The sequence below is a fragment of the Patagioenas fasciata genome, chromosome 15 (genome assembly GCF_037038585.1).
Source record: "Patagioenas fasciata isolate bPatFas1 chromosome 15, bPatFas1.hap1, whole genome shotgun sequence".
Lineage (NCBI taxonomy): Eukaryota > Metazoa > Chordata > Aves > Columbiformes > Columbidae > Patagioenas > Patagioenas fasciata.
The window spans coordinates 3,828,639-3,856,624 of NC_092534.1; the positions used below are offsets into that span (position 1 = coordinate 3,828,639).

Genomic DNA, 27,986 nt, shown 5'->3' on the forward strand with positions numbered 1-27,986 from the left:
GTAAGACACATCTGAGAAATGTATCCTGTCCGTCCCCTATGGAGAATGTGGCTGTGAGACCACAGCCCCGCATGGCCCCTCAGCTCTGCTGCTTCCGCACACACGGATCAGATTCACTCGTGTCAGCAGCACTTCCCACATTTCCTACTGAGGTACATGCTCAAATATTTTTCTTTTGGGCCCAACAGGTCGCCTCCTGTTCCCGAGGTCATATAGTATGTTCCCCACAAAAAGCACCAAAAAGGACAAGTCAGTCTCTTCCCCAGCAGCCCCTTCCTCCGGGCTGGCCAGGGCTCCTCTCGCAGGGGTATCTGGGTAAAAAACAGGCTTTAGGCAGAGTCTGAGCCAGGCTGAGCTCAGTGGGGAACACTGCCAGCACTGCTGCAATCTCTCCTGCTCAGGAATAACTTTACCCTCCTGGGCAGCCGCTGAGAATTCGTTCCATCAGTCATTGCAAGAGGAAAGTTTTGTGTGTGCGTTTGCAGCGTCAGTCTGACCCTGTTCACACCCCCATCTGCTGTCTGTGCGATGTGTGCGGCTTCACTGCCCGCACCTCACCTCCCTGCGCTCAGCACTCACACCTATGTACACTTTAAATATCACGAGAAGATACATTTAACTTACAATGACCATTTATTTAAAATTACCTCTACTTTTTGTAGCTGGTGTGTATTGTTGTGCCAGCTTTCTGAGACAAGATGTGCCATAATGTAATGCATATAAATACATATCTATTTCATTTCCTCAAGATGAAAAAGATTCAGGAGCTGTTCCATTGTTATGTATTTGAAGAAGACAAAAAGATGGCAGTTGTCTTGCATTCAAACTAGAAGAAAGCTGTGCTGATTTAAGGACTCTTAGGACAGTGAAATACAGCGCCTAATTAGAAGTATTTATTTATGTTCAAAATTCTTGGTACAGAACATGGGTCACAATGCGACCTTAGAGCACTGGATTTCAGAAAAGGGTTTTTGCCATACAGGCCATAAAGCTGGAAGGGAAAATTAGAAAACTAAGTTATCTGAGATGTCACTCAACATTTAAAACTGGAGAAAAATAATCATAAGAGGAAGGTCTCTCCCATCTTTTATACTTTCTGTGGAAGATGAACACAGGTGAGAAGAAGAAGAGCAAAGCTCAAGGTATTTTTGGGTTTTTTTGTCCATTCGGACCAAACCGTCTGCAGAGATCACTAGACAGTGGCAAGAAACGGCTCCCAGAGCCCATGATTTGGCTCAGACTTGTCTCCAGGGCTGCACTTCCCTGCAGCCACTGACTGATACATGTGAACCGCTCTGAACTCAAACTTGTATTTCTTTTGCTCAAGGTAAGCTCACTGCAGACAAACCCACATCCCCCCTTGGGCAAGTCCCTCTGCACTGTAACACAGCGTCATGTCATGTCTGAGTCCCCAGGTCCCAGCACACCGGGGGCTGCTCTGCAGGGCAAACTGCTGCTTTCCTGCAGAAAAACAATGTGCAGGGAACAGGGGGTCAAGTGGATCCCCCAGAGTGCCAGGACCCAGGCGGGTTTCAGCCCCCTGTGAGGATGGAACAGCCCTCGGAACTCAGTGACCTCCCTGCGGTGTCACAAGGTGCCCCGCAGCAGCAGGTGGTGTTGGGGGCTCCGAGGGGCTGTGCTGCGGCCGCCTGTCCCGCTGCAGGATGGAGTTCCTGGGCACCACGCAGGTGGCCAGTTACTGTGGCTCGAGGAAGAGCTGCCTGTTCCCGGACCTGCCTCCCACCAGCATCACCAAGGACACCTACCAGTCCTACTACCTGCCCGGCTACCGCCACCTGTGCTCCTGGCGGCCCAGTCTGCTGCACAAGGTGGTTTCGGTCCCTCCCGACTCCGACAACCAGTTTAACCCCAGTGGGCGGCCGCCCACCATCCTGCCGGCGCTGCGCTCCAGCCTGCACGCCCGCTACAGCCCGCGCGACTGGCACCATGCAACCATGGCCCAGCTGCGAGGCTCGGAAGCCTCCAGGTACTGCGCTGGTAGGATGAACGCTGATTCCATGAGACTGATGCAAGATAAGGATCAACTGACTTATCAGATGCAAGAGGACAGTAAAAGAAACCTGGGGCAGAGGATGTCCAACATTGACTTCTGGAGATCTGAGCTCATCTATGAGCTGGAGAGTCTGCTGAAAGAGACCCAAGCCTTGGAAACGGCAAAGAAGCGACTTGAATGCGCTGTGGATGAACTGCAAGGACCACTGAAGGTAGGTTTGACACCGCTGGTTATTTCCTTTATCTCTGTTGAATACTAGTGTGGCTCTTACTGTTATCATCAAGACACATCTTGGTGAAAGGTGACCCTCGCGTAAGAAGGAGACCTGGCCACCATGGGCTTTAAATATAAAAGTCAGCAAAGGAACCTCTCAAGACATTTCCACGCCTCTTCTCCCTCCTTTCTGCTTGAGGCCGAGTGTCCCTCAGGCCTGGCCAGCCCCCTCAGAACATGACAGGAGAGCAGAAGGTGGCCCTCTGAGCTGCAATATCCCCATGTTTTTATCTAGCTCTGAATTATCTGCTGTCACTTGGTGGAAATAATATTTTTACTTAGGACGGCACACCATTTGCATTACATTTTGAAGTTCTCCAAAATCTTAAAGGCGAATTAACTACAACACAAAAAGCCACAGTAATATTAGAGTCAATAAATGATGCTAGCAAAAACTCAAACCGTCCAAAACCTAGAGTCGAAGTTCTCCCATAAACATCTGTTGCTGGAAGCTACATCTGTCGTGGTTCTAGGCAAGTACAAATAGAAACCCCAAATTCAGTATTCAATAACAACTCTTTTAGTTGTCTGTATCTGTACTGGGTCAGAGTGGTGGGCTGAAGATGCTTTTATTCAGGGAACATTTTCTGCTGAAAGGTTTTGTGCCAGTTGATGCTGTTTCATTGCTTAGTATGGTTCTGAACACGTGGATGAGACATGAAGAGCAAAGTTGACCTGATGGGGCAGGTGAACTGAGTTCCCTGTTCAACGAGGTAGTTTTGCATTTGTTCTCTTGTACAGGTATGAAACTGCCAAACCTTGGCATTGGGTAAGGGACGATGAGGGGGAGCGAGACTAAAGGATTTTGCTGTGGATGATTGTACAACAACACGGGTGTTTTAATCCATACAATTCACAGCAAAGCTTGGGCTTGTTGAGATGTAGGAGGCCTTGCTGAATGTTCACAAGCAGCTAATCAAACGGCAGCTAATCCTGGAGAGCATGTATTATTATGAACAGGGAGGTAGGAATGAGCCACCAAGACAGATCAGTTGAGCCAACGGAGCCACCTCTGATTCTGTGTGACCCCAAGGATGGTCCTTGCCTGACATCAGCACAGTTCAAGGTGTCACGGCACAACAGCACTGAGCCCATCGCAAATGTCCCGTGTTTGCTCGCAGGTCGCGCTGGAATGCCTGTACTACCGCGAGAAGAGGAAGGAGATAGACCTAGTTCATGACGACGTGGAAAAGAACCTCATAAAGGTAAGATCAGACTCACCAGTTTAGTTTTCAAGCTGTGGAAAGAACTAAAATCTAACTAAATATTTATCAGGGTAAAAACGTTGCAATAATTTCTTCCTTTCATTTATTTGGAAGGCTGAGGGGGTGAAAAGAGAAAGAAATTTGGTAAAACTATATATGTCGGGGATAGTTAATGTTCTATTCACCCTTCCTGGAGCAAAAGGAACAGCCTCGCATCCTTGTAAGGTCTTCTCCAGGTCTGTCTTCCCTGTTCCTATAAAACAAGGTAGAAACACGTCTCAAGATTGTTTTCTGGGCCGTGGTCTACAAAATCTCAGAAGTTCTTAGGGCTTAAAATATAAAATGATGATAGTAGTGATTGCAAAATCTTTTAAATAATTTAAAAAAATAACGTTTTGATAACATATTTAAAATGAGTTATATTGGATGTGTATGAGAACAAAAATACTAGGAACGAACATTATGGGGAAATGGCATTTCTGGAAGGATGTGCAGAGCACTGGGATAACCGCAATGCTCGTTCAGAGCCTCCAACCTGCATCTGGGGGTTTCACAGCTTTAATGGAGAATCACAGGCCTAATGTACATTAGCTTAAGAATTTCAGCACTTAATTTAGCATGAGCATTCAGAATAGGATGAAATACTGCTAGATGTTCCACATGAACAGATGAAAATAGGATATTTTCAAAATGAAAATGAAAGGCTATTTGCCTGGTCTCCCAGGCATTGCTCTGGCTATGGAGCAAGCAAGACAGTGACAATAAAGGACAATAAGGGTTCGTTTTGTAATAACTGGAAAACCCATTTGGAACTTGCTGTCGCTCCTACACGCACTGTACAAGTGCACAGGCAGAGCCTGTGTTTTTAAATCTGAGCTGTCTTAGTGAATTCCAAAGAATTTAAAACACTTCATTTCCAGTTTCAAAACTCACAAAACTGTGCACACTTAGGTAAGAGGGTATGTTGGGCTAAACCAGACTTTTTAAAAAGAAAAGAGCTGGAACACCATAATGTTGTCTGAGGGTCTGTAATTACCATCTTGGCATAGTTTTTAGTGTGGTTGGTTTGAATAGTTTTATTTATTTTAAGCCTAGTGGAACCTGGCTTTGAATTTCTATGACTATTATTTATGGTTTGGAAGAATATTACAATATACTTCCTTAGGGACCCCGTTTCTGAGATCAGATATATTTTTAATCTACTCCACTATTAGCAAAATATTTCTGTTGCTCTAGAAAAATGTAGAAGTAGTTAGAGAGGGTAGTTTAATGGATTAAGGTTCAGGTTTCAAGTATCTTCATTATACTTAAGGCAAGCAAAATTTGCCTTTGTGTTTATTAGAATGACTCCATGCAATAAAATCTATGAACATGTTTGATAAATATAAAAATAAAATATTATAAATATATATTTGTAATAAATATTAAAAGGCATACAAAACCAAGTCAAAATACACAACATTGTAGTACTGAGAGAGGGACCAAAACACATCCTTTCTTGACCTACATTGCACTTGAGATCTGTGAGATGGTTGCAACATCTAAAATGCAGAATAAAAAGGGTGAATCCACTAGAAGAAATGAAGTTGAAGGGAAGCACTGACACTATGTTTTCCACTGCAGGAGGTCGATGTATTCAAGGAGTGTCAAGAAATACTGACAAAACTCGCACAGAAAATTGGTCAACAGTTGGAGTAAGACTTTACTTTTAATCCCTGTTTTAAAGATAGGAAAGCTGAATTCAGTGTTAGCTATTACCTAATGACAGATTGAAAACAGCAAAAGCAAAGACTTCACCTGTTAGATGCTCATTGCCCTCTACTTCTAGTTCTTACCAATGACAGAATTTGTATGTGAAACTGCAGAACAGCAATAATTACTATTTAAAGGTGACTATAACTCAGTTTTTAAAGTCATGCTTAATCTTAAATCCTTCATTAAAATTAGGGGCACTAAAATGATAGCTTAGTTCTGCCAATGTTGCTATGTGGTGCGTTGGACTGTAGTTCAAAGGGTTTTTTTTAAATTACAAAACTAAATTCAAAGGAAATTTACCATAGAGCAAACAAACAGGAATCTAATGATATAATAAGGTATGAGATGAGTTATGGAATGGACCTAAATTACTTTTATGTATATTTGTACATGTTTTCGTTATGGGAGGCTTTGGAATTTATTCTATTTCTTTGATAGTGCGCAAATATCCTAGTAAATGCAAATCATATATAAGCCTTATCATTTAATTGGTAAAACTATTCTGAATACAGTGTTCTGTTAACTATGCAGAACTGACACAAGTTTTAAAAGTCATGTTTATTTGACGTGACCTGATTCTCAAAAGAAGCAGTTTAAGTGCACACAAGGAAGAGAAAGTTGTGCAGTTCTTGATTACTACATCACAGGAGAAAAAGACCTAAGCAGATTTTACAAACGACTGCTCTGATTAATGGCACTCAGGGCTCGCATGAGTCAGGTCAGATGCATTTCTGCAGTTCATCCCGCTACTGCAGCACGTTGGAGGTGTGATCGGACCAAAGCCAAGTCCACGTTTGGTGGCACGAGCTCTGCCTGGCTCTCCATGGCATTGCTGGGTACCTGGGATTCGGTGCTGTCCCCACACCGGGCAGACCCACAATGTTGACAAGTACATCACAGAAACAGCAATATTGGCAAAACATGCCCATGTGTCTGCTGTCTTCCTGAGGCACTGGAAAGCAAGACTTTGGTTGTTTCTTCATCCACGTTACTCCCATTCCAGCCCAAGGTCTGCCAGCTCTGCCCTCTTTTTGGAAGAGCCAAAGCAGATTAAGTTACTCCAAAAATTCCTTGTGGGTAAGAAAGCAGAGATGGAGCGACATATTTCCCTCCTTGTGATCAAGACAAACAGATCTATTTAAACAGCTTTCCCGGTGATGTACAATTTGAATTATGCTGAGTGAATTTGTGCCCCAAATCAGGAGAGATGAGAAACCACGACTCTGCTCTGCCCCGGTCTTTCTCACTCCCAGCTTTGCTGGCACGAAGGTTGTCACCCAAAAGCTGCCCCCTTTTGCTCTGAAGCCTTCCCTCATGCCACACAACAACTACCTGTGGTTTGTACCCTTGTGTTTGTCTGTCATCAAAATGACAAATGTTACTAAAGGTAGTGAGTTAAAGACAATTCTTGGCGGGGGATACTGGCTAGAGGCCAGAAAGGATGAATGGAACAGCAGCTCCCTCTAGCTAAATTACAGCACCAAGACATTTCAAGGCACTGTAAATGCCAGCAAACGTTAAAATGAAGCATTGTAGGAAGCTAATGAAAGCAATTCACTATTTAGCACACCAGTATCAGAGATGGTTTAGATTAAAGTCTTTCCCCTTCGCAGTATCAACAGAGATGCACAGCATGCCCTGGAGCAGGATCTTGCCGACAAAACCTCAGCCCACTTCATCGATGAGAAGTGTTTCAACCTGAGGAACACATCGGACAGCATCGCCTTTTACCATGGAGTGGAAAAAATAGATGGAACGTGAGTACAAGCGGCTTTTGTAACCTTCTCTTTCTGTGCTTCCTGCTGGAGGTGGGAGCCTGATTACAGAACCAGTCCTGGCCTTACCTTTGAGAAGTGATAAAAAAAGAAGTGGCTTCTGTCTCTGTATGGCCTTGGTTTTTCTTGGTGTAAAGCCCTCCAACCCTCCATCATCCTGAGATATTCCCTGCCCCTCAGAGCTGCTGTTGTTGGGGCCAGGCAGGAGCTGGCAGCCCCACAGCAAAGCTGTGAGCTGAGCTGTGGTTCTCAGCGAGGAGCATCCTTCACAGCTGAGGTGCAGCTGGATCCTCACCCTCAAATCCTTTGTGCAGATCAGGGAATTATACAATCACTGTGGTTGGAAAAGACCTTTAAGATTGAGTCCAACCATTAACCCAACACTGTCAAGTCCACCTCTAAAGAGAATCACAGAATGTGAGGGGTTGGAAGGGACCTGGAAAGCTCATCCAGTGCAATCCCCCCATGGAGCAGGAACACCCAGCTGAGGTTCCACAGGAAGGTGTCCAGGCGGGTTTGAATGTCTGCACAGAAGGAGACTCCACAACCTCCCTGGGCAGCCTGGGCCAGGCTCTGCCACCCTCACCATGAAGAATTTTCTTCTCATATTTCAATGGAACCTCCTGTGTTCCAGTTTGCACCCATTGCCCCTTGTCCTGTCACTGGTTGTCACCGAGAAGAGCCTGGCTCCATCCTCCTGACACTCCCCCTTCCCATATTGATCCCCATGAATGAGTCCCCCCTCAGTCTCCTCTTCTCCAGCTCCAGAGCCCCAGCTCCCTCAGCCTTTCCTCACATGGGAGATGCTCCACTCCCTTCAGCATCTTGGTGGCTCTAAACCATGTCCCTAAAAATATCTCCCTCTGGTTTTTATTTATACTGTTCTGTGGTCTTCAGGTTCCAAACCCACATCCAATAAAATAAAAATTCAGCTAAGGTGTGCAATTAAGTGCAACGTGGTAAGCAGCATGCAAGTGTACACCAAGGATTATATACATTTTCTGTAAAAACAGCTTGAGTTATTTAGCTATCAGGGCATTGAGATATACAGAGATAGATATTACACAGGGTGATCAAAAAGATTTGGCACAGCTTTAGCATTACAGCCTGAACTGAAGTTACTAAACTAAAATGTCCCAATTGTATACAGTTTAAAAACTGTTTATTAGTAGTGGCCTCATCAAGACTTGCATCTAATCCAAAAGCAACAGCAAAGGAAAAGCAGCTTACAATAGAGGGCAGTGTTTTTGTGCTAATGACTTGTTAGTTCCCTTATTGCTCTTTAACATAGCAATACTTGAACGGTGGATGTGCTCCACAATCTCAACCGATAATGACTCTGTCTTGCTGGAAGGATTAAAAAAATAATCAGTATTATTTGTTTACTTATGCTGTGCTTTTCATTAAAAGATCACCTCATTCACTGCTGAAAGGAGGGCATATCCGAAGGAAACTTGGCAGGCATTCTGCTGACTCTAGTAACACTACCTCCTTTTAGGATTAGCAATGAATAAAATTATTCTTGTCAGCTCAGGGAAAAAAGCAGACTCATGTGGGTAAGTTTTACAGCCCTTTTCCTTTTCCACCAACCATTACCCAAAGAAATGCCATTTTTCATTAAGATTTTCCAGAAGCCGCTTGGCAGACTGAGCCATACCTGCAGCGCTGGGGAGCAGAGCAGGTGTTTTCTGCCTCAGCAGAGCCAGACGGATCAATTGCAGTCTGAAAAAGCAATGTTAAAGAACAGATTAAGTACTAACTATTTCAGATAGTCAAGACGGAAATCTACTTGGAAATTTAATTTTCTGATGAGAATATGAATATAATCATCAGGCTGTAGAGCAGGGGTGTCCAACTCATTGTCACCGTGGGCCACGTCAGCTTGGCGGTTGCCTTCAAAGGGCTGAATGGACTTTTAGGACTGTATAAATGTATAAATGCCCTTTGAAGGCAACCGCCAGGCTGACGTGGCCCCTGGTGAAAACGTGTTTGTCATCACACCGTAGAGGGGTAAAAAAAACACCCCAGAAAACGAAACAAACCCCAATACCATACAGAAAGTACACTGAGACTGTCTGGATCAGTAGCTGCAAGTAGTGCCAGCTCAGATTTAGTACACTGATTTATGCACTTTATTATGGCACCGTGTTGGTTACCTAAAGCTACCTAAATAAATGTGTGGCACTAAGGAATTCCAAATTGTTTAGGAAGATCAGTACTTCAGTTTGGAGAGAGAGGAATAGACTATAAAAACTGAAAAAAAGGCACCTGAGAAAAGAAGTGCTGACAAAATTAACTTTTTCTTTTTGCATCCCTTTATATTTATTCTCAGTGTTCAATTAAAACCTAAAGCAAATGTGGAACTCAATAGATAGTGACCTGTCCCTGCAGAGTCTAACAAACAGGCATAACTCTTAGGAGGAAGTTTTATGTGGAGAAATAAGTCTAAATGCAGACAGAAGTTTGTCTCAGTGTTTCAGTTTGGCAAGTAAAACATCTGTACCTTTCCATAAAAAACCCTAAATCTTTCTAGGTGAAGGGAGAATGACTGGTAGGCTGAGCGCTGCAGTGAAGAAGGTGGTGAACTTAACTCCAAAGAGTCGCTTCTGCTGTTCCAGTTCTCAAGCTGGGGGCTCAGGCTGCAAGTTTAGAGCCCCAGAGATTCCCAGTTTGGAAAGACTTGACTCTGGGATTTATGTTCATAATGATGTTCACCACGATAATGAAGGCCATCTGTGAAGCGTGGACACAAAGCCAAGCACCCCCAAGTTTGTTTACACGCAGGATATTGTGGGAGGAATGTTCCTGGGTGGCGTTTTTCAGCGCGGGACCCCTGTATTCAGTCTCTGTACGTTCATTGGCTTTTCCATAGCAGAGCCAGTTCTGCCCGTCTCACTGAATTTAACTGTAGCAGCCACGCAAGGTAAAGCAGAGGTGTTCATTTGACTGCCTAGAGAAGTGGGTGGAGATATCTGTCCAAATGACACAGAAGGACAGTGTTGGGGCTGGGAGATAATTCCAGTTCTCCTCACTCGGAGCTCAGTGCCTCATCCGTTTCCCTGCTCTCATTCCTTCTGGTGATGAAGGGCACTGGGATGCCAGACCCGTATACTTTATTATCGAGGTCATTCATATCTCACGAGGTAGGGCCGCTCTGCTGGCAGACCAGAGCTGTGTAACAACCCTTTCTCTGGGGTTTCTCGCTTGTTTTCTCTAAACTAGGTTGGGCTCTCATGTTCTCTGGTGGTTGGCAACACATAACTCAGTTTCCCCAGGATAAAGGTTTGTGTTCACAAAAGTAGATGGTATTTGAATTTAGTTTGATGGTGTGCAATGCACAGGAGATCATGCTAAGTAATGTAGTGATCCACTAAGGCAATAAACTTTCTGAACACTGACACAGAACCGTGTCAAATCTCAGCTGAGATACAGCGGCAGGTTTGAACTCAGACCCTCACCCAATCTGTTAAATACCAGAAGAAGGTGTGTTGCTGACATTCATACCTTATCCTGAAACACTATTTTAAAGCATCAATAAACAAGAAGTATGTAAGAAAAAGTCATTCTTCATACAGCAAAACATATGCCTACTTACTTTGAAGTTGATGCCAGGGCCACAAAGACCTTTAGTTAGGAGCCACAATATCCAAGTAAACCATAGAAATTCCATTGAAGTAACAGCTCTCCAAGATCTTCATGTGGTGTTGCCAAATCTTTGGTTTATAGAGGGGAAAAAAGAGAAAGTGGGTATGAAACCAGTAGAATCACCTGATGCATGTGATCACACAATTTGGTGAATGAACACTTAATCTCAGTGCAATTATTACTCAACAGAAAATAGCTCACCTAAGCTTTTATCTTTTGTCTTCCCCTTCTTTTAAATTTCCTTCCAGTATTTCAGTTCCTGCAACATGGGCTAAATTCAGCGAAGACAACATCAGGAACGCTCAGCACGCGAGGGCCAACTCTGTGAAGCTCCGAGAGGACGCGGAGGTTGCCCTGGAGACCACGTCTGAGGAGATGTGGAATCAGTACGTCAGCACCAACCTGGCCTTTAACCACCGCATCGCTGAAGTCGCTGATGCAAAGAACAAACTCCAGGCACAACTGGCCAAGGTAAGAGCCCCTAAGAGGTGGCAGCTGCGTATCATCTTAGTTGTACCTGAAAGGCACAGAAATTTTTGGTGTTTCCATCCTTCCTGCATGAGCATCTCCTCAGAAGATACACCTGTGTTACCTGTCCTCATAGGGTGAGTTTGAACCGCACACACCTGAAAAGAGCTCACTCCGAGCCAGGCAGCCTGATGAGATGACACGGTTTTACAAGAGACCCTAATCGCACACTGATTACATTCATTTGCAACTCACAGGTTTTAAGTGGGGAAAAAATATCTTACATAGTATTTTTTTCTATTTTACATTCATGGATCATATTCCCTGGCCATTTCCTGATGCAGAAATAGGGCATGATTTTTTTTAAACAGTGAGCTAACTTTAAAAAGTGCAAACAAAAGGGCCACAAACACATTTATGTGGTGCAGGGGAAGGAGAAGACGAAGTTTTTGCACTTTTCATTTTGCAGCATTAAGGGAAAAGCCCTAAATTATCTACAATTTAAAAGTATTTACATACAGAATGTCATTAGTCCACCCTTGACACCTAGGTTCCAAGTTTTCCTCTTGCTTTTGATAAATACATTTCCACATCTTTAACCTGAATTTTGGCTGGTTGTGGTTGGAAAGCAGCTATTTTGGAATGGGTCAGACTTTTGAAACATTTGTTCTACCTTTGTCTTCATATTATACAAGGCAGAAATGCCACAGAAGGAGACAGACCTGCTTTAATCTCTATCTGTATTGCCTTTTCAGTAAGTTTTCACTGAAATAAGTGACATGTTGGAAGTGTATTACTTGAATTTTGAAACATATGTTCCAAAGATAACAAGAGGTGCTGCCTTTGTACTGACAGATAAAATCTTAAGCTCTCAAGACTCACTGTGTTACCTTCGTCTGGTTTCAGCCAGAGTTCAGTAAATTCTTCCATTAAAACTCCTTCTCTTATATAGGAGTCCCATGTTCAATCATTTGTTTCAGTGCAGACTTGGAAACAATAGAGTTTTCCTGCCATTCTATTTGCAATAAGTGGTTTATGATGCTTTCAAGTTTATTTTTAGAGACATTTAGTGAAGTGCAAACTAACCAGCTAAATATGTGTGAAGTTACAGCACAAATTATTTCTTTTTCCCTTCTTATAAGGCACGAAATATGTTGAATGTAGTTTTTTGTATGTTTTTAGATTGTATATGATCTAGCCAACTACAGCAGTTTGTCCCTGAATTTGCCATCCGTCTACATTTCTCATGGATTTAATCTATGAACATTTGCTTCACATTTTTTATTTGCCCTTTTCTAATGCTTTTAGGTGCCCCTTTTATAAAAGAACCTACATGGCATAAGGTAGCACAGGGTGTACTTACAGAATCATGAAGTGCATTTTGAGATATTAATGTACAAAGGGGGATTTTGTCATGGAGCCCAGCTTATACTGTGACATAACTTCTGAAAACTGGTATATAATGGGAAAAAAAATTATATCCTATGCTGTTACACCATTAAAGAGTAACAGTAAGCTATCTGGAGAAATTAGAGTAATTGTATCTGTATAACGAATGATTAGTTTGTATGCTACATATGGTTAAAACAAGTATCAAATAAGATTGCACTCGATGAACTAATGCTGCTGGTAATGCTGAGTTACTAGTTCACATGTACACAGCAAATACTTTACTCATCACAAACTCCTTAGTAATGTAGTTACATCAGAATAAGAACATTCTAAAGGAGAAGAAAACTGCATATGCTGGTGAGGAGTAATTCAGACTGGTCAGTGTTGTCAAAAGAAAGGAAAACACAATATGTTTATTGAGCAAAACCATTGCTGGCTAAGATGTGGGTGAAGTTCTATGGTAGAAAGCCATTGAGGTGCTGGAGCGAGTGGAGAGAAGGGAACGGAGCTGGTGAGGGGCTGGAGCACAAGTGTGATGGGAGCGGCTGAGGGACCTGGGGGGTTCAGCTGGAGAACAGGAGCTGAGGGGAGACCTTCTGATCTCTGAACTGCCTGAAAGGAGCTTGGAGCCAGGGGGGTCGGGCTCTGCTCCCCAGGAACAAGCGCCAGGAGCAGAGGAAATGGCCTCAAGTTGCATCAGGGGAGGTTGAGGTTGGATCTTGGGAACAATTTCTTCCCCAAGGGGCTGTGGGACATTGGAACAGGCTGCCCAGGGCAGTGCTGGAGTCACCATCCCTGGAGGGGTTTAAATATATATAGATGGGGTTCTTAGGGACATGGTTTAGTGCTGGAGTTGTGTTATGGTTCGACTTGATAATCCTGAGGGTCTATTCCAACTGAAATGATTCTATACACCTTCTTCCCTGGTGCTGTCTGCCACAGCCCTTCCAGGACTGCTGTTCAGAATGTTGCTGGGTCAATATTCCAGTTCAAGAGTATCTGATAACAAGTATGTTATTGAGGGCTTTGTATGAACAGTCTCCAGCAGTTCTTCCAGCGCTTCCTTCTTGTAATAACACTAAATTTGTATTTCTCATAGAAACAAAATGTAAAGAAAAACAGTGATCCATTATTATTCTGCTTAGTTGTATTGTAGAATATTGTCTCCCTTGGTGTCTAGACACGTGTGTTGTATATACCAAAAGATACACAGACTGTTTCTGTGATGAAGGTATCCTGGTTTTACTTCTATCAAACACCATGCCAGGAGTTTTGCCAAGACCTTCTCCATCCATGACATAATGTCTCCATTTCAGGTTACAAACTGTACAAGTCTCAGAGTAAGAACTGCACAGCAGTCCATCTGTTTTTATAAGCATTTGGTCTGCTCCTAGTACTTCTGGAGGACTTGTACCTCAGTTTCTAACCTGTTCCTGCACCATTTACCTTGAGTTACTGAAATACAATCAAATAATAGACTCCAAGTCTTTCATGTTGTAACTGATAGAGGTTCTGCCAATTTAACCAAGGTTCACACTACAGACTGTTTTCACACCATTTTTAGAAGCACATGAACAAAATACAGTCTTCGGAAAAAAAGATTTCAGCTAGTTTCCCTTAACTAGACACACTTTCCAATTCAAGGAAGCCAAGAGATTCACCTAAGAACCTTTCCTTGTAGGCATCTGAAAAACAGATTTTTTGCTCCTTAAATAACTTTCTCAAATCCTGACATTCAAGCTGCTTAGCACACAGCCTTTGACTCTTTTTCATGTCTGAAACAGTCTGAACAAGACTAAATGCCTTCAGTTTCTAGTCACCAGGTGACACCCATGATGAAAAGATGCACACAGTATCATTTTATTATATACATCACCTGTCCCATCACGTTTTTTACTATGAACATACAAAGATTTACATTTAGTTAGAGGGATTGTTTAGCAACTTAGAGATGTCTTGTCTTGGGGCAGATCAGATGTGTTTTTACCCTTTATTTTATGCTTGGAGTTTGGTCTGAATCCCAGTACTGAACAGGCTCCAAATTCAGATCAAGTAACCAGGTCAGCACAAGGGAAGTCTCCAAAGAGTGTTGGTTGTCAGTGATGCCCACTTGCTTTCTGCATTTGTGGTCCAGCTGCTCTCACTGGTCCAGCTCTCTCTCACTTCACCTCTGTATTCAGGAAATTGTCTGAGTGCTCCTCACTTCAGATTTTCACTGTCTGCTGTTTGGCTTTTCCTGCCTGACACTTCTGTGGGGGAAGCCACTGGGGAGGCTGGCAAACCCCACCTATCAGAAGTCTGGGAAGTGATTTGCATGGGGAACAGTGCAAAAGGATTAAATGGCTTTTGTATAATTTTGAACAGTCACATGCAGAAAGGAAACACTGTCCTTAAAATCCTGTTCTATATGTGTCCCTGTCCAGTTCACAGTAGAGCTCCCGTGTAAAATTATTCCCTGCCTATTTCTGCTAGATTTTTGTCTAGAGAACTAGGAGGATTTGCCATCTTTACAGCGGCAATCAAACAGGGTATGTGGGAGCAAGGGTGTGGTACAAAGCATTTCCTACTGCAGCTCCAAAGCCCAGAAGTTATCACAGCTGCAAGAATGACTAATGGACTGGAAAACAAACAATGGATGGAATAAGTTCCTCCACTTTCTCCTTAGCAGGCTAAAACCAGGGATGTCAGTAGCACTAGATGACACTGCTTTATTTAGCTTGTCCCAATAAGATTAGGGATAGGGGCAGAGAACTTGCTAAGTCCACAAGCATACATACAGAAGAAAAAAGCATCATAATAGAAGACTTGTTGCTTGAACAGAAAGAAGAATCAGTGTTCAGACAAAAGCCAGACAAATCTAGATGGAAAACATAAGGATTTATTTTTCAGAGCAAAGGAACGCATCAGTGCAGCAGCTTAGCGCAGCCAGATGGCTTTATTAGCACCAGGAACTCAAATCAAGATCAATGTTCTCCCTGAAAGCTCTGATCTCTCTACCATCTCTGGCTTTCAAAGAGGAATTTCTACAGGACAGACTGGTGACCTGCAGGCAATGCAGAACGGAGACTTCTTATCCTAAGACTGAAAACGTCCCATTTTTCATTTCTGTCCCAACTGCACAAGTCTATGATTAATTCATCTTACTTGATTCTGGGATTAATCTTGATCCTAACAATGTGAGGCTCATCCGGAATTTGGACAACAGAACCCTGGAAATACGAGGTGCTGGAGGCAGACACCCAGCTGCGTATTTGGCAAGGGTTAGATGACAAACCAAAGCAGGTATTACAGCTCTGCGGTGTTTCATCGTCACGGGGCTCACACAGCACGTGGTCAGCTGGGGATGCAGATATTCTCCAAGAGTCTAATCCCAGCGTGTGACTCTGGTCAGGCTCAGAGCTGCTCTAGGACCAGATTTTTAAGCAGGTGAACAGAAAACAGTGTAACAAATTGATGCAGAATAGGGTGGTATGTTGTCTTCAGCATGCCTCAAGAAACAGTCTATGCCAAGAGACATTATGGTAAATATATCTTACATCTAGTGTAAAAGTACACAAATCTTTAGGAAAAGAAGGAAAACCTTTAATCATGGTGCCAGCCCCTCATTAATATGTTTGCATCTCTTTTCCATAAAGTTAATATTAACCTAAATAGTTACGTTGGCTTCAGTCTCGGGAAATAACCAACAGGGCAGGATGTTTATGTACATCACCTCTGGGAATCAGTCAGACCAGACAGTGAGTGACATGTTTACATAGTCCAGTATTTATGCCGAGCCTAAACGGCAGCTTATCTCTGCCCGCCCCACCAGCTGCACAGCGCTCAGAGCGGTCCTGCGCCCCGAGGCTCAGCACCCAGCGCCAGCCTCCTGCCAGCCCCGCCACTCAGGGAGCTGAAAGGTGCTAGAAAAACAGGTACATGTTTAGGAAAATGAAGAAAAAGTAACCACCTGCTCCAGCAAACAAGTGGTCATGATTTAGAATATTTCCACTCGGCTCACTGAGAATGTGTGCTATTAAAAACAGAGCTGCTCTTTGTTTGCTTTAACCCCTGGAGTGTGAAAAGCAGAATATTACATCGATATATGAGGGAAATTAACTCCGCCTTTTCTTTTTGCCTGGTATATTTTTAAGTCTATACCTGAAAAGCCTCTAGGATTTACTAAGTTACACCATCTGTTGAATAAGTCATCCCCTCAGAGTCTCCATCCTCCACCTAATTCTAAATTTAAGAAAAATAGTATTTAAAAATGTAAGAAAAACCTTTCCTGTCTCAGTAGCTATTGAGTATTTTTATATGGTGGCTAGAAGAATTGAGAACGCTTTATATTTACACAGCTTATTTATAATTCAACAGATAAACCTACTTAATTTTACAATTAGCATAAAATAGAGACTGAAAGCCAGGAAAAGCTCAGTGGCAATAAACCCAGCAACTGCCTACCAGCCTCTGAAATACTTTTCAAGCTTCCTATCTGAGAAATTCTGAGAGGAGTCCTCCTACAGCTGTTAAAAAGGACACGGCCTGTTCCTCTCAACCGGAATAGAAAGAAATACTAAAATAGGAGGGGAGGTGCCGTTGTAAGCAATGAGTATGGGAGGTGCAGCGGTGTCGTGAGCTGTGGGAAGGAGTATCCGTGTAGCAGATGCTTCACCCCACAAAGGCTTTCGCCTCAGACTCCAGTGGATCTTGACATCAATTTTAAATTATATTTTTGTTGATTGCTTTTTTTCCCCTTCCTGTTTTTATGCCTTAAAACCTCAGTTATTCATGGTTCTTCACGTCTGTTCATGGTGACTGGGTATACAGGTAATCTTATCATTTAACATTGGAACCTGTGTGAGAGTGAAGTTTCACATGATTAATGAAGAGTGACTCAGAAGCATTCGGGAAGGTAGGAGCTGGTTGGTGCAGGCAGCTCAAACATGCCTGGAAAAACCTGTTTGAAGGAGGAAATAGTTCTTTAAGCCAGGAATAGACTTTTGCCTAGAAACCAAGAGAAAGTACAGGTGAAAGCGAAGGCACTTGCTTGAAGACAAAACCAGATTTCTCTCTCCTAAAATTATTGCTTAATCTCATGAAATCATAAAGACTTGCATAGACTAGATCAGGGTACAAACTATTAATATGACAAGTGGAGAACCCAAGCAGGAGGAGGTGGCTCCTCAGCACACCTGCAGCAACGCTGCTCCGCACCCATCAGCGCCAGGGGAACGTGACGTGGGAAGGATGGAGGTATCACCACCAAGCGACAGCCCTTGCGCACCAGGATGTACCCTGGTTGTCACAAATCCAAGTGTCTTTATTTACAAAAGAACAGAAATCTCACAGGGAGGGACACACCGCTGCTACGTAAAGGCAGCCTGGAGTGAATGGAGGTCAGGCTTTGCTGGCATTGATATAGGAGATAGAACTTATTTCTGTCACAACATTTAGGTGTGAGAAACTGGAGGTGGTTGCTGCTCCTCCCCTGCAGCTCTTCACACTCGGGCAAGTCGTGCAGGCTTGGCAGAGGAAAAAGGATTTAGTTCAAGCCAGCAGTGATCACATACATTTATAAACCAGGTTCTTATTCTCAGAAAGGGGCAGCTTGCAGGAAATATAGACACATGTAGTAGCTTTTCTAGAAAAGAAGCATTTTCAGGCTCTGAAGGTGCATAAATACATTGCATTGGCTCTAAAGTCAGGGCCAATCTCGCTTACCATGACTGGCTTGAAATTTCTTTAATGACTAGAAAGTGTCTCATTCCTGACAAGAATCTAAATTCTAGAGCAGATCCATGAGCCACAGCCATCTCTCCCTGGCACCATCTCTTTCTAGACACATCTTCTCTCTATAAAGGGATGTATGCCCATCTCTCAGATGGAGTAACTTAAAACAGAGCATGTGCAAGGCCCAAACTGCCTGCTTTATTGTTATTTTTACCAAGTTTAGCAAAAATATGTTAATAACATAGCACTTAATTGTGTTCTCCTAAATGATAATGCACTCAAAATCGCTGGTTTTCCAGCACCCAAAACCACAATGCAGTATAAAATGGAGGGGAAATACAACAGAGTTCTGATGCTTACTCTTCTTCTTTGATAGTGAAAAGTGTAGCAAGGAGGTATGAAAGGAGTTAAGCATTTCCTTGTATACAGTTATGACTTCCTCTGTTATTTTGAAAATATTTTAGAAAATCCAGGCCAAGTTAAATGCTCCCATGTTTTTCTCCCCCATTAATTTTAATAAAGCTGTTTTAAAATAAACAGGCCCAGTGGAAAAGTTAAATAGAAAGTGACTGCATATAAATGTGAAATTGATTTATATTTTCAGAAATTAAAGTAGAAAAAGGCATACTGCAATTCAGTGAAAGGAGGATTTTTGTGAGATTGTAAACTGTTATATACCCTGGGCCATCTGTTTCAGCCTATGCTATACAGACCAATCTATGTAAGGACATAGACTAAATGTCCAGATGTATATTTAAAACCTTCTTTGTTTTAAAAGTATAGTATTTACACTCCAATACTTTCCAATTTTATGTGAAAATGTAATATTTAGGACAGTTATAAAGAAAAAGTTGGTGATTTTATAGGTATCCTTTGGTACACATAGAACTTAGACCATGCTTTATCTTTCAGATCTGTTGTCTATATTTATGCCAACCCTATTCCCACTGTTATGAAGCTTTATAAATAAGCTTGCAATATTCCCAAGTCCAGGCCTATCTCTCCACTCCCAATACGCTCGATGAATTGTGCGCTGCATCAGGTTGACGATATTTTCCCTGGGCACAAACTAAACTGCAGCTTCTCTTACCTGTGAAACTCAGTCATCCTGTGGTTATGCACAACAAATGTATAAAAGTTACCGCGCAGAAAAATTCCAATTCTGCTTCAACACAGTTAAACTATCTGAATACATCACCTGCTAATGTCTCATTCTGTCAAGTGTGATTTTATTTTTCTTTAAAATAGGCTTTTCTTCTTTCCTTAAAAGACTCCTGGAGTATTCCCACCACCATCTGATTAAAAAACAAAACAAAAATTGATAAGTCATAAAATAATGACCTTCAATTAAGCTTCAAAGGAAAGAAACAAACCCCTAAAAACAACAAGAGCAAGGGACGTGGTAATCTTGGCCAAGAATTTGTCTACACCACAACAGTAAAGCCTGTCAGGTCCAAATTAATTTCAGATTCGAGATCTGGGTTATACTTTGCCATACATAATAGTTTTTGCTTTGAAATAGTGTGGGGATACACCCTAAAATTAATTGTGAAATCAGTCGCAGTTACACTATTTATTCAATTACATATGATAACTTCGATAAACATAACTTCTACAAAATAATTTGGTTGAAATATGGAAACAAGGATGAAAAAAGTTCAAATAACTGAGAGGCAAAACATTAAATATAAAGAAATTTTAAAAACGAGGAGGCACAAGACTGTCCCTCCCAGCCCATTACCTGCCTGCTGCTTTTTGCACTCAGATACTGAACACTGACCAAACCTCAGAAACAACAAAGAAACAAGGAGAGCTATCGGACTGCAGCATTTAAAAATGCTAATGCTGTACATAAGGCTACCCTGATTACGTGATGTGTCAGTCTCACTGTACCCAGCTGTCCTGGGTGAAGCGAGAGAACGGTGGGAGTGCAGTTTTCTCCAGGCTCTCCAGAACGCTGCAGTGCAAAACTTCACTCGTGTCCTGAAGGGAACGTGTCCAGCATTCCCTGCCCCGGCCGGTCCCTCACCCTGCTCGAGGAACACGCTGCTCAGCCGGTGTTGTTTTTGTTTCCTGCCTTTGGAGGCCACCCAGAAATGACATCGGCTGGTGCAACACTGTCTGGTGATCCTCCCCGCCAATCCCTTCGTGGATATCACATTATCTAAATCGTTTTATCCAATGTGTGGCCAGAATGAGGAATTGAAAACTGCTCGCACAAAGCTTCTGCGATGTGCTGGAGTTGGTTCCTCCGAGGACATTTTGCTTTGTCTGTCTTAAATGACAGCATTTTGAGAAAAAAAAACTAAAAAAAGAATTAAGAACATGCAATGAACCTAAACCACATCCACTTATGTACAGCCAAGCAGGGCTTAAAGGTGGATGTATAGCTTCATATTTGAATTTTGAGATCACAGGCAGGTTTAAACAATATTTTCCTTGGCGAATGAATGAGGGTTTGCTCAGTAGCACTGACTGATTGCCGTGGTTGTGCATAACATGCTTGCAGACAACTCCTACCTTCTGAGCAGGACACCAGAGCATCTAGAGAAGTCCTGTGGCACACAAGTGTAGTCGCTGCAGATTGTGCTGACACAAAATGTTATAAAACTGAGTTTTCAGTGACTTTTAGATAAAAGCTCTCTTTTCATGACTAATCATCTACTGAATTCTGAATAAAGAGAAGCATTTTCTCACAGACAATATTAATTTCATCCTCTTCTCTAAGCTGATTAGAACAATTAGCACTAATAAGGTGTAAGAGAGCTTATAATTTAACTCCGCTCACTGAATGATTTGTTTTGATCTATAGTATCACAGGACAGAAGGTATCAGCACAGTGATGACATTATATGGTTACCTGAGCACGAGTGCACTTGTGAGCTGGGGCATGGCTCTGGGGAGCTGGTTTCACAGTCGTGGTTCATTTCTAACCAAGTGCTCCAGGGCTGCTTTAATCGCACTGTTTCACAAAGGTGAATTACCTTTTCCACCTGCTGCCCAAGAGAAAAAGTGTTTTACTACCAGTAAAGGTCACAGTCTGAACCACAAAGGTCCTACCCACAATCTGAACCGAGACTGCAAGCCCCCTGTTCCACCAGAAATAGAAACCAAATAACCCAACTCAGCTCTTTCTGAAATTGAGACATAACTTTGCTCGGTCCTTACTGGGCTGAGATACACCCTGCTTTGTTCCATTGGTTTTATTTGGAATGGCACTTTATTAAAAACAAATCCACCTGCTTACAATTTGCTCCAAATTGTAAGGAGAATTAACGCAAGAGGCCAACAGGTAACAGACCCGCGCGGCAGTGAGTCTGCTGACGTCGGGCAGCGAGGCGGAGGACGGGAAACGGCACCGCGGTGGCAGAAGCTGTAACATAAACACAGGAAAGGAGGACCCTGCGACGCCGCGGGTGACACTGAAAACACCGCCTGGCCTTTGCCTCGCGGCCTTGGGGCGTCCCCACGGACTTGGTCAGCAGTGGGAACAGTCCTCTCCTGGACTGACAGGTGGGACAAACTCCCCACACATCACCTTGGAGCCGGACTCACCTTTGGCATGTGCAGATGAACACGCTGGATTCTCTTGCAGAGTTTATAAGTGGCAAAGTTCTGACAACAGCACAAACTACTCAAATTCTGCTTCTGAGCAGCACAAGACCCAAATCCTTGGTGTTTTCAGGGAAGAGGATGTGGTCTTGATGCACAATGAAGAATATTTAACTCTATTAAGTGTCTTCCCCTGGGTTTTTATCTATAGAAATAAGTATGTGTAACTGGTAAAATCGTGAACAGGATGTAAAATGATGTATCTAACAATATGCTCTTATCAGAAGTAGTTCCTCTGCAAAACAAATAGCTACCAAAGTGCACTGGATTATCTGCATAAATATTTCCTGTAAAACACAGCTAGTTTACAGGGATTATCTAATTAAGAAGGAACCACTGCAGAAAAAAAGAAAGTTATAAGAAGAAATTTACTCCTGTTAGTTTCATTTTCTTCCAGACTATGTTCCCTTCATAACAAAACAGGTTTATTTCCCAGCTGCCTATAAGCAACAAGTGCTCCTTTTTGGGTGAAGATGCTCTTAAGCTCTGTGAGAACCAACCCTGGACCCAAAGGGCTCAGCGTGGTGTGGACATCTCACTTCAGACCAGCACAGTCATGCTCATACGCTGCTCCTTGGGGTCTAAAATGATTCCTCTATTGGAAAATTGTGTTGCTGTAAGGGCTGAACTGGTGTGGACGGCCAGGAGATCTTCCACATTGCTCTACTATACAATGCCAACAAGCCCTGAAGGATTCAGACTGGGGCAGGTTCCCAGCATCCTTAACTCTTCAGGTTTTGCCAATAAATAACCCTTCAGCAGCAGGGACTAATTCAATTTTCAAAGCATGAACATCATTAGCAAACTTGGTACAACTTCATGTGTAAGCAAGATCAAAGTAGCAGCATAATTAGGTCACATTACACCGTTTTTAGTGGTTGTTAAAATTCACGTTGCGTTGATTTTAGTAGACTGACTGAGAAAATACATTAGTTCAATTTGTTATCTTCCATTTTAAAGTTGTGTACAGGAAAAGCTTGAACAGGTTCACCACATTGGCTGTGACGAATCCTGATTGATGAAAGTAACATAATAATCAATTGGCTGGGAAATGTTACCCAAATACAAACATTTTTTCCCATCTTTCTTTTGTAAGACTGAAGGAAACTTTTCCCTTGCAATTTCTCAATTTTGTTTGTAAAGATTAAAATATGAAAGAAACACATACAGTATTCTTAGGAATAACACAATTATATGATAACATGAACTGTGACTAAAAACTACGCTGTACTAATTCCATGGGTCTCTCCTTTTTGGTGATGTTTCACTCCGTATCTTCTCCATTTACAGAAAATAAGCCTTTAAAGGAAGTTGCTCTTGTCTCTACAGCTCTCAGTGGAGTTTTCAAAACTTTGAGAATTTAGTTTCAGTGTGAAAACATGACTTATGTTCATATATTCTTGCAGCAAATGTCCCCAAATTACTTGGAGTATGAAACAATTTCAGAGGGGATATATTTGATTGCTTTGGAATTTATGGGGCAAAAGAAAATCAGAATTGGATGAAGGTTTAAAGGAAAATGATCATTTATTGGAATTTCACCTTTGCAAAATGTTCATAGATCAAGTAGCATTTTTTTTTATATTTAGGAGTAAAATGAAGCAAAGTAGAAATAACTCCCTATAAAGCTATAAACACTGCCTCTATGAAAATAGCTTCATCACAAGAACACAGTTGGAATATCCCATCACAATATTTCAGTGCCTCTCTTCTGCTTGTAATAAGTTTATATTCCAATTTGCCTACAAATGTCTTAATTTTATAATAGGAAAGAGATGGTGCATTTCCTAGTGGATGTTGTTCACCTGTTTCTCAGGAACAACCTCATTAAATGCTTTCATGTGATGTATGAGTGTACAGCCCCCTCCTGGCTTTGATAGGATTGCCATATGTCCTTTTAAAGAAATGGCAAGATCAAGCCAACATTATACAAATCCACCTGATTTATGAGTTTATAGTAGTCTCCTCCCCTAAATTAAGCAATTAACATGCCAGAATTGAAGCAGTTCCTACAGAAGTGTTTAAAAGAGGGGGAGCGTTCTTATTTTGTATGCATGCAAGGCTTAAAAAACGTTCTGCTTTGTTCAGATCCTTCAGGAAATCTTCCAGACAGAAGATACAATCATGTTACTGGAGAGATCCATAAAGGCGAAGGAGTACCCGCTGAAGGTGGCCCAGACTCGCCTGGTGGGAAGAACTAACCGGCCCAATATGGAACTTTGCCGTGACGCACCTCAACTGCAGTAAGTAAAAGCCCAACGACTCCATCCCTCCCTTCACCAGCCACCCAGGAACAGGAAATTTAATGAGTGTGAGTCAGTTCAATGAGATGAGAATTGCATTCGTTACATTAGGATACAATTAAGAGCTCAATTGCATGTTGCTGGCTGATACCCTTTGGGGTTCATTCTCCTGGCTGAGTTGGGCCTTACGAATTGATTTTAATTCCGCTCTCTATGAAACACAAGACTTCACTTCAGGAAAAACCTAATTTTAAGAACATGTTATCCAAGACAAAATCCTGTCTTGATGCAAACAACTATGTAATGGTCAAACTCCTTGAAAAGTTAATGCAAATACAAATGAGGGAGCATTTCTTACTGCCTCAACTAGTTTTCAGCTGTACAGCAACTTCAGTATCAGCTTTGCACAGGTTAGCTCCTTTGGCATGCATTTTGGTTCTATAGCATACATTTTGCTTACAGAGTTGTGGGGGCTTCCCAGCACATGTTGGCATCAGCTGGGCGACCCCTGTACTATGTGTAGAGTGTGCGTTGTGTCTTTCCATATATACAAGAAGATACCCGAGATAAAGCCTTTCTTCCCTAGTCACCGAAAAAAGGTTCTTCTGAATGTTAAGCCCGTTTATCTCCCCCCAATTCAGCTGGCACACATCAGTGATCCAGAAGACGACTATCAAGTATATCTTATTTAAAATACTGCCTTCAAAAAGCTCATGTGTGTGTGTGTCCTGAAGAAATACTGCACCTGGGTTCCGCCCCCAGATGAAGTGAACTTCACAGTCTAGTAAAAGAGTTTTGCTTATTTTTATGGAAAGTAGAAAACTACTCCCTTTTATTTTTGTCCCTAGCAAAATCTCACTGTATACAGCAGCTTCACATACAGTAAGATTAATGAAGTGCATGATGCTTAAACTGAGTAGTTATATTATTTTTCCTAAACACTGTTTTATCAACGTGAAAAGTTTCAATTTAAACAAGGAAGAGGCAATAAATCATAGTTTATTGTACTGGCATCTTTTCACTTTTTCTAACTCCTTAAACCATAAATTGTACAATGCAATATATATTTTTTCAGCCTCATACCTCCCTAATCGGATCTTGACATTTCCTTTGGCGTATCCATATATTAGATTTCTTCAGTTTCATGCTCTGCTCCCCACATCCATTCTGTCACAAAATATTGGTCTGGATTTGAATTCTTTTATATCCCTTTGGAAAGTTGTATTTATATGGCTTTTCATATCACACAAATCATGCTTGTTGTGGATGCAGGCGCTTAGCTGTGAAAAACAAGAAAAACTTCTGGTCATACTGTAGCATTCACTCAGCTGGTACATTTACTATAGGAGCAGATCATTTGCCACTTCAGTTAGCGCCGCACTATCAGTTCTGTATGCAAATAAGATAGTATCAGCATTTTATTAAAACAAACAAAACACCAATGGCCTTAAACATTAATACACTTGTCTAGTTCTATACTCTGAGTCTCGTTCTGTCTCTACTCCCTCCCTGAAAATCTCTTCCCCAAGAGTGTCTGCAGCGGTGTGATTGACATCAGTCGCTCAGCAGGATCGTGTGTAGCCAAGAGACAAAACTTGCTTGATTTAGGATGAAAAACAGTGTCACATTATACTTTCTTCCCACAATTGCCAGTGATGCTGTTGATGTTCCAAAGGGACCTGTCTAAAAAAGTTTGGAAGGTTCATTTGAAGTCACTGGAACATTAGAATGTCTTTTGATATTTTCTTCAATTAGAGTGAAAGGATAAACATGAGATACTTAAAACCAAGTAGTACCCAGGGTTCTGAATCAATCTAGCTCCTCCTGGCAGCTGTGGGAGAGCTTCCCAAGCTGTTGCACAGCTATTTGGAAGTATTTTAGCCTTAATATACACACAAGTTTTCTGTCAGTCTTATATGATTTCTAATATTTTAACCAAAATATTAATACAAGGACACCATTTACTAGATGTAGTTATATTGCCAGATAATGAGCACATCCTGTTCTCCTTCCTCCAGTGCATGTTAATTTTGCTCAGCCACAGGTCCCTAATCCACACCAGGTTGTGCTGGATGCTTTAACTCATCCAAATCCTTGAATATTATGGTCATCATAACTCAACATCTCAAATAAAATATATTTCTTAGAGACAAAATCCTATCTGAGAAAGCAAAACGATTTGCTAATTCACTTAATGATTTTTTCTGCTTTTAAATACTTCAAGTGTATTTCTCTTATATGGGAATTAGACCAATAGCTTGACTGTAATAGGGAAAGAAAATATCAAGTGAACCATTTCTTTGGAACACGTAATTGTTATCTGAGTTTGCTGTTTATTTCAAAGGAAGTGCTGATGTTGGCACTTGTTCTCTGTGTGTGCTGCCAACTTTGTAGTTGAAAGGATTAGACAGAAAACAATTAATAAAGTCCAGTTTTTCTGTGCTGAAACAACTGGGACTATCCCAAAACACGTTAAAGTGGATTCTGGGAGAAAATAAAAATAAAAAGAATCTTTTTTACTGTCTGTAGTGCACTGAGCAATTAATAGAACATCAGACAAAACACAAAGCTGACAGTATTGGAGTTTACCAGCCCAGTGACTACACAAGATTTGCCACATCTCCACTGATAAACCACTGGAAGAAATGGGGCAGGTATCAGCTCACAGAAAATATTGATTCCAGAGTTGCACATGCAACAGTTATTCTGGCAAGCGATTCTTGTTCCCACTAACAGGAACGTGCTGAGTGGCTGCTGAAGTTACGTGAGCAACCTGTCCCCTTCTCTTTTTTCAGGCTTGTCACTGAAGTTTACACTATAGATGACACTTTACAGACCCTAAAGCGACGTCTGCAAGAAGCCCGTGATACTCTGCAGATGCTGATGGTCAACAAATCCAAGCTGGAACACGACATTTCGGTGAAAGCAAACTCCTTCTTCATTGACAGAAAGTGCATGGACATGCGCAAGGTGTTCCCCAGCCCCCCCCGCCTCATTGGCTACACTTAACCAGCAACCTTGCATATCCTATGCATGTCAAAGTTGCAAAGGTTGCAACTATTTCCTCAAGGAATTCACTATTATTCTGTTTTTTGCAAAAATTTAAATCCTATAGAAATAAACCAATGAAAATTGAGATCAAGCCTCTTTCCTTTGTACAACCTCGTATTCTCAGCTGTAGCTGCTATGAACTCAAATAGAATTAGTAGACTTATTCTAATGGAATCAGACCACACTAAAACAACCACACAGATATCGCAAGACATATATATATATGTGAGTTACTAGCTAGAGAAAACAGCCAAACACCATACTGCAACAGAATTAGTACAACACAGGATTTAACTGTTCAGATAATGTGTCATCTGTTTCAGTCCTTGTCTGGAAAAGTCCGGTTTAAATGCTCACCTCATCCTTACACTCCTCCTGTCCAGCAATGCTAGATTTGGCGTTTGAAATTAGAGGAGGAGGAACAAACTCATTTCACAAAAACCGAAGAGCAATTTCAGTGCGACAGCTTCAGGCACACAGTATTAACTGAGAGGAAATCCTTACATCCCTACCTCTCTTTTTCTTTTTGAATTTTCAAACAAATAAGTATGATGAAATCTGTGTGAACTATTTGTGACATTTGCCTGAGTCTGAAAGGTCTTAACTATTTAGAAATATGTGCTATCATTAAATGTCAAAAGACTTTGTGAGCAAAGACAGCACCATTGCTCTACTGCGACTGATGACAAAGTTCAGACAAAGCAGGAACGGAACCCGCGTACAGGAACATGATGTGCCTAATGTGCACTGAAGCCGTCCGTCTGTCTGTCAGTCTGGACTGCTCAGCTTTCCAGTTCTCAGAGCACGACTGTGTGGAGGAGAGAGAAGGAAGGGATGGGTG

General features: G+C 42.0%; 2 protein-coding genes across 2 annotated transcripts in view; one reads left to right on the forward strand and one right to left on the reverse strand.

Annotated features, from left to right (window-relative positions):
• Positions 1 to 21,079, reverse strand: part of CLEC16A (C-type lectin domain containing 16A) — a 164,474-nt gene extending 143,395 nt beyond the window's left edge. The window contains exon 1 of the mRNA XM_071815330.1: positions 21,076 to 21,079. The gene's annotated coding sequence lies outside the window, so the exon portion shown is untranslated. The remainder of the gene's footprint in view (positions 1 to 21,075) is intronic.
• Positions 1,634 to 27,153, forward strand: TEKT5 (tektin 5). The gene is made up of 7 exons (XM_065850877.2): positions 1,634 to 2,225; positions 3,409 to 3,492; positions 5,116 to 5,186; positions 6,861 to 7,004; positions 10,916 to 11,138; positions 23,940 to 24,094; positions 26,890 to 27,153. Exons 1-7 carry the CDS (start codon positions 1,665 to 1,667, stop codon positions 27,101 to 27,103), a joined length of 1,452 nt encoding a protein of 483 aa, XP_065706949.1. The 5' UTR covers positions 1,634 to 1,664; the 3' UTR covers positions 27,104 to 27,153.
• The last annotated feature ends 833 nt before the right edge of the window (positions 27,154 to 27,986 follow it).

Bases quoted from the DNA above. Each gene is read 5' to 3' on its own strand.
- TEKT5 (XM_065850877.2), top strand. From the start codon at position 1,665: ATGGAGTTCCTGGGCACCACGCAGGTGGCCAGTTACTGTGGCTCGAGG. The intron at 2,226-3,408 runs GTAGGTTTGACA...GTTTGCTCGCAG, and splicing joins AACTGCAAGGACCACTGAAG to GTCGCGCTGGAATGCCTGTA. The intron at 5,187-6,860 runs GTAAGACTTTAC...TCCCCTTCGCAG, and splicing joins AAAATTGGTCAACAGTTGGA to TATCAACAGAGATGCACAGC.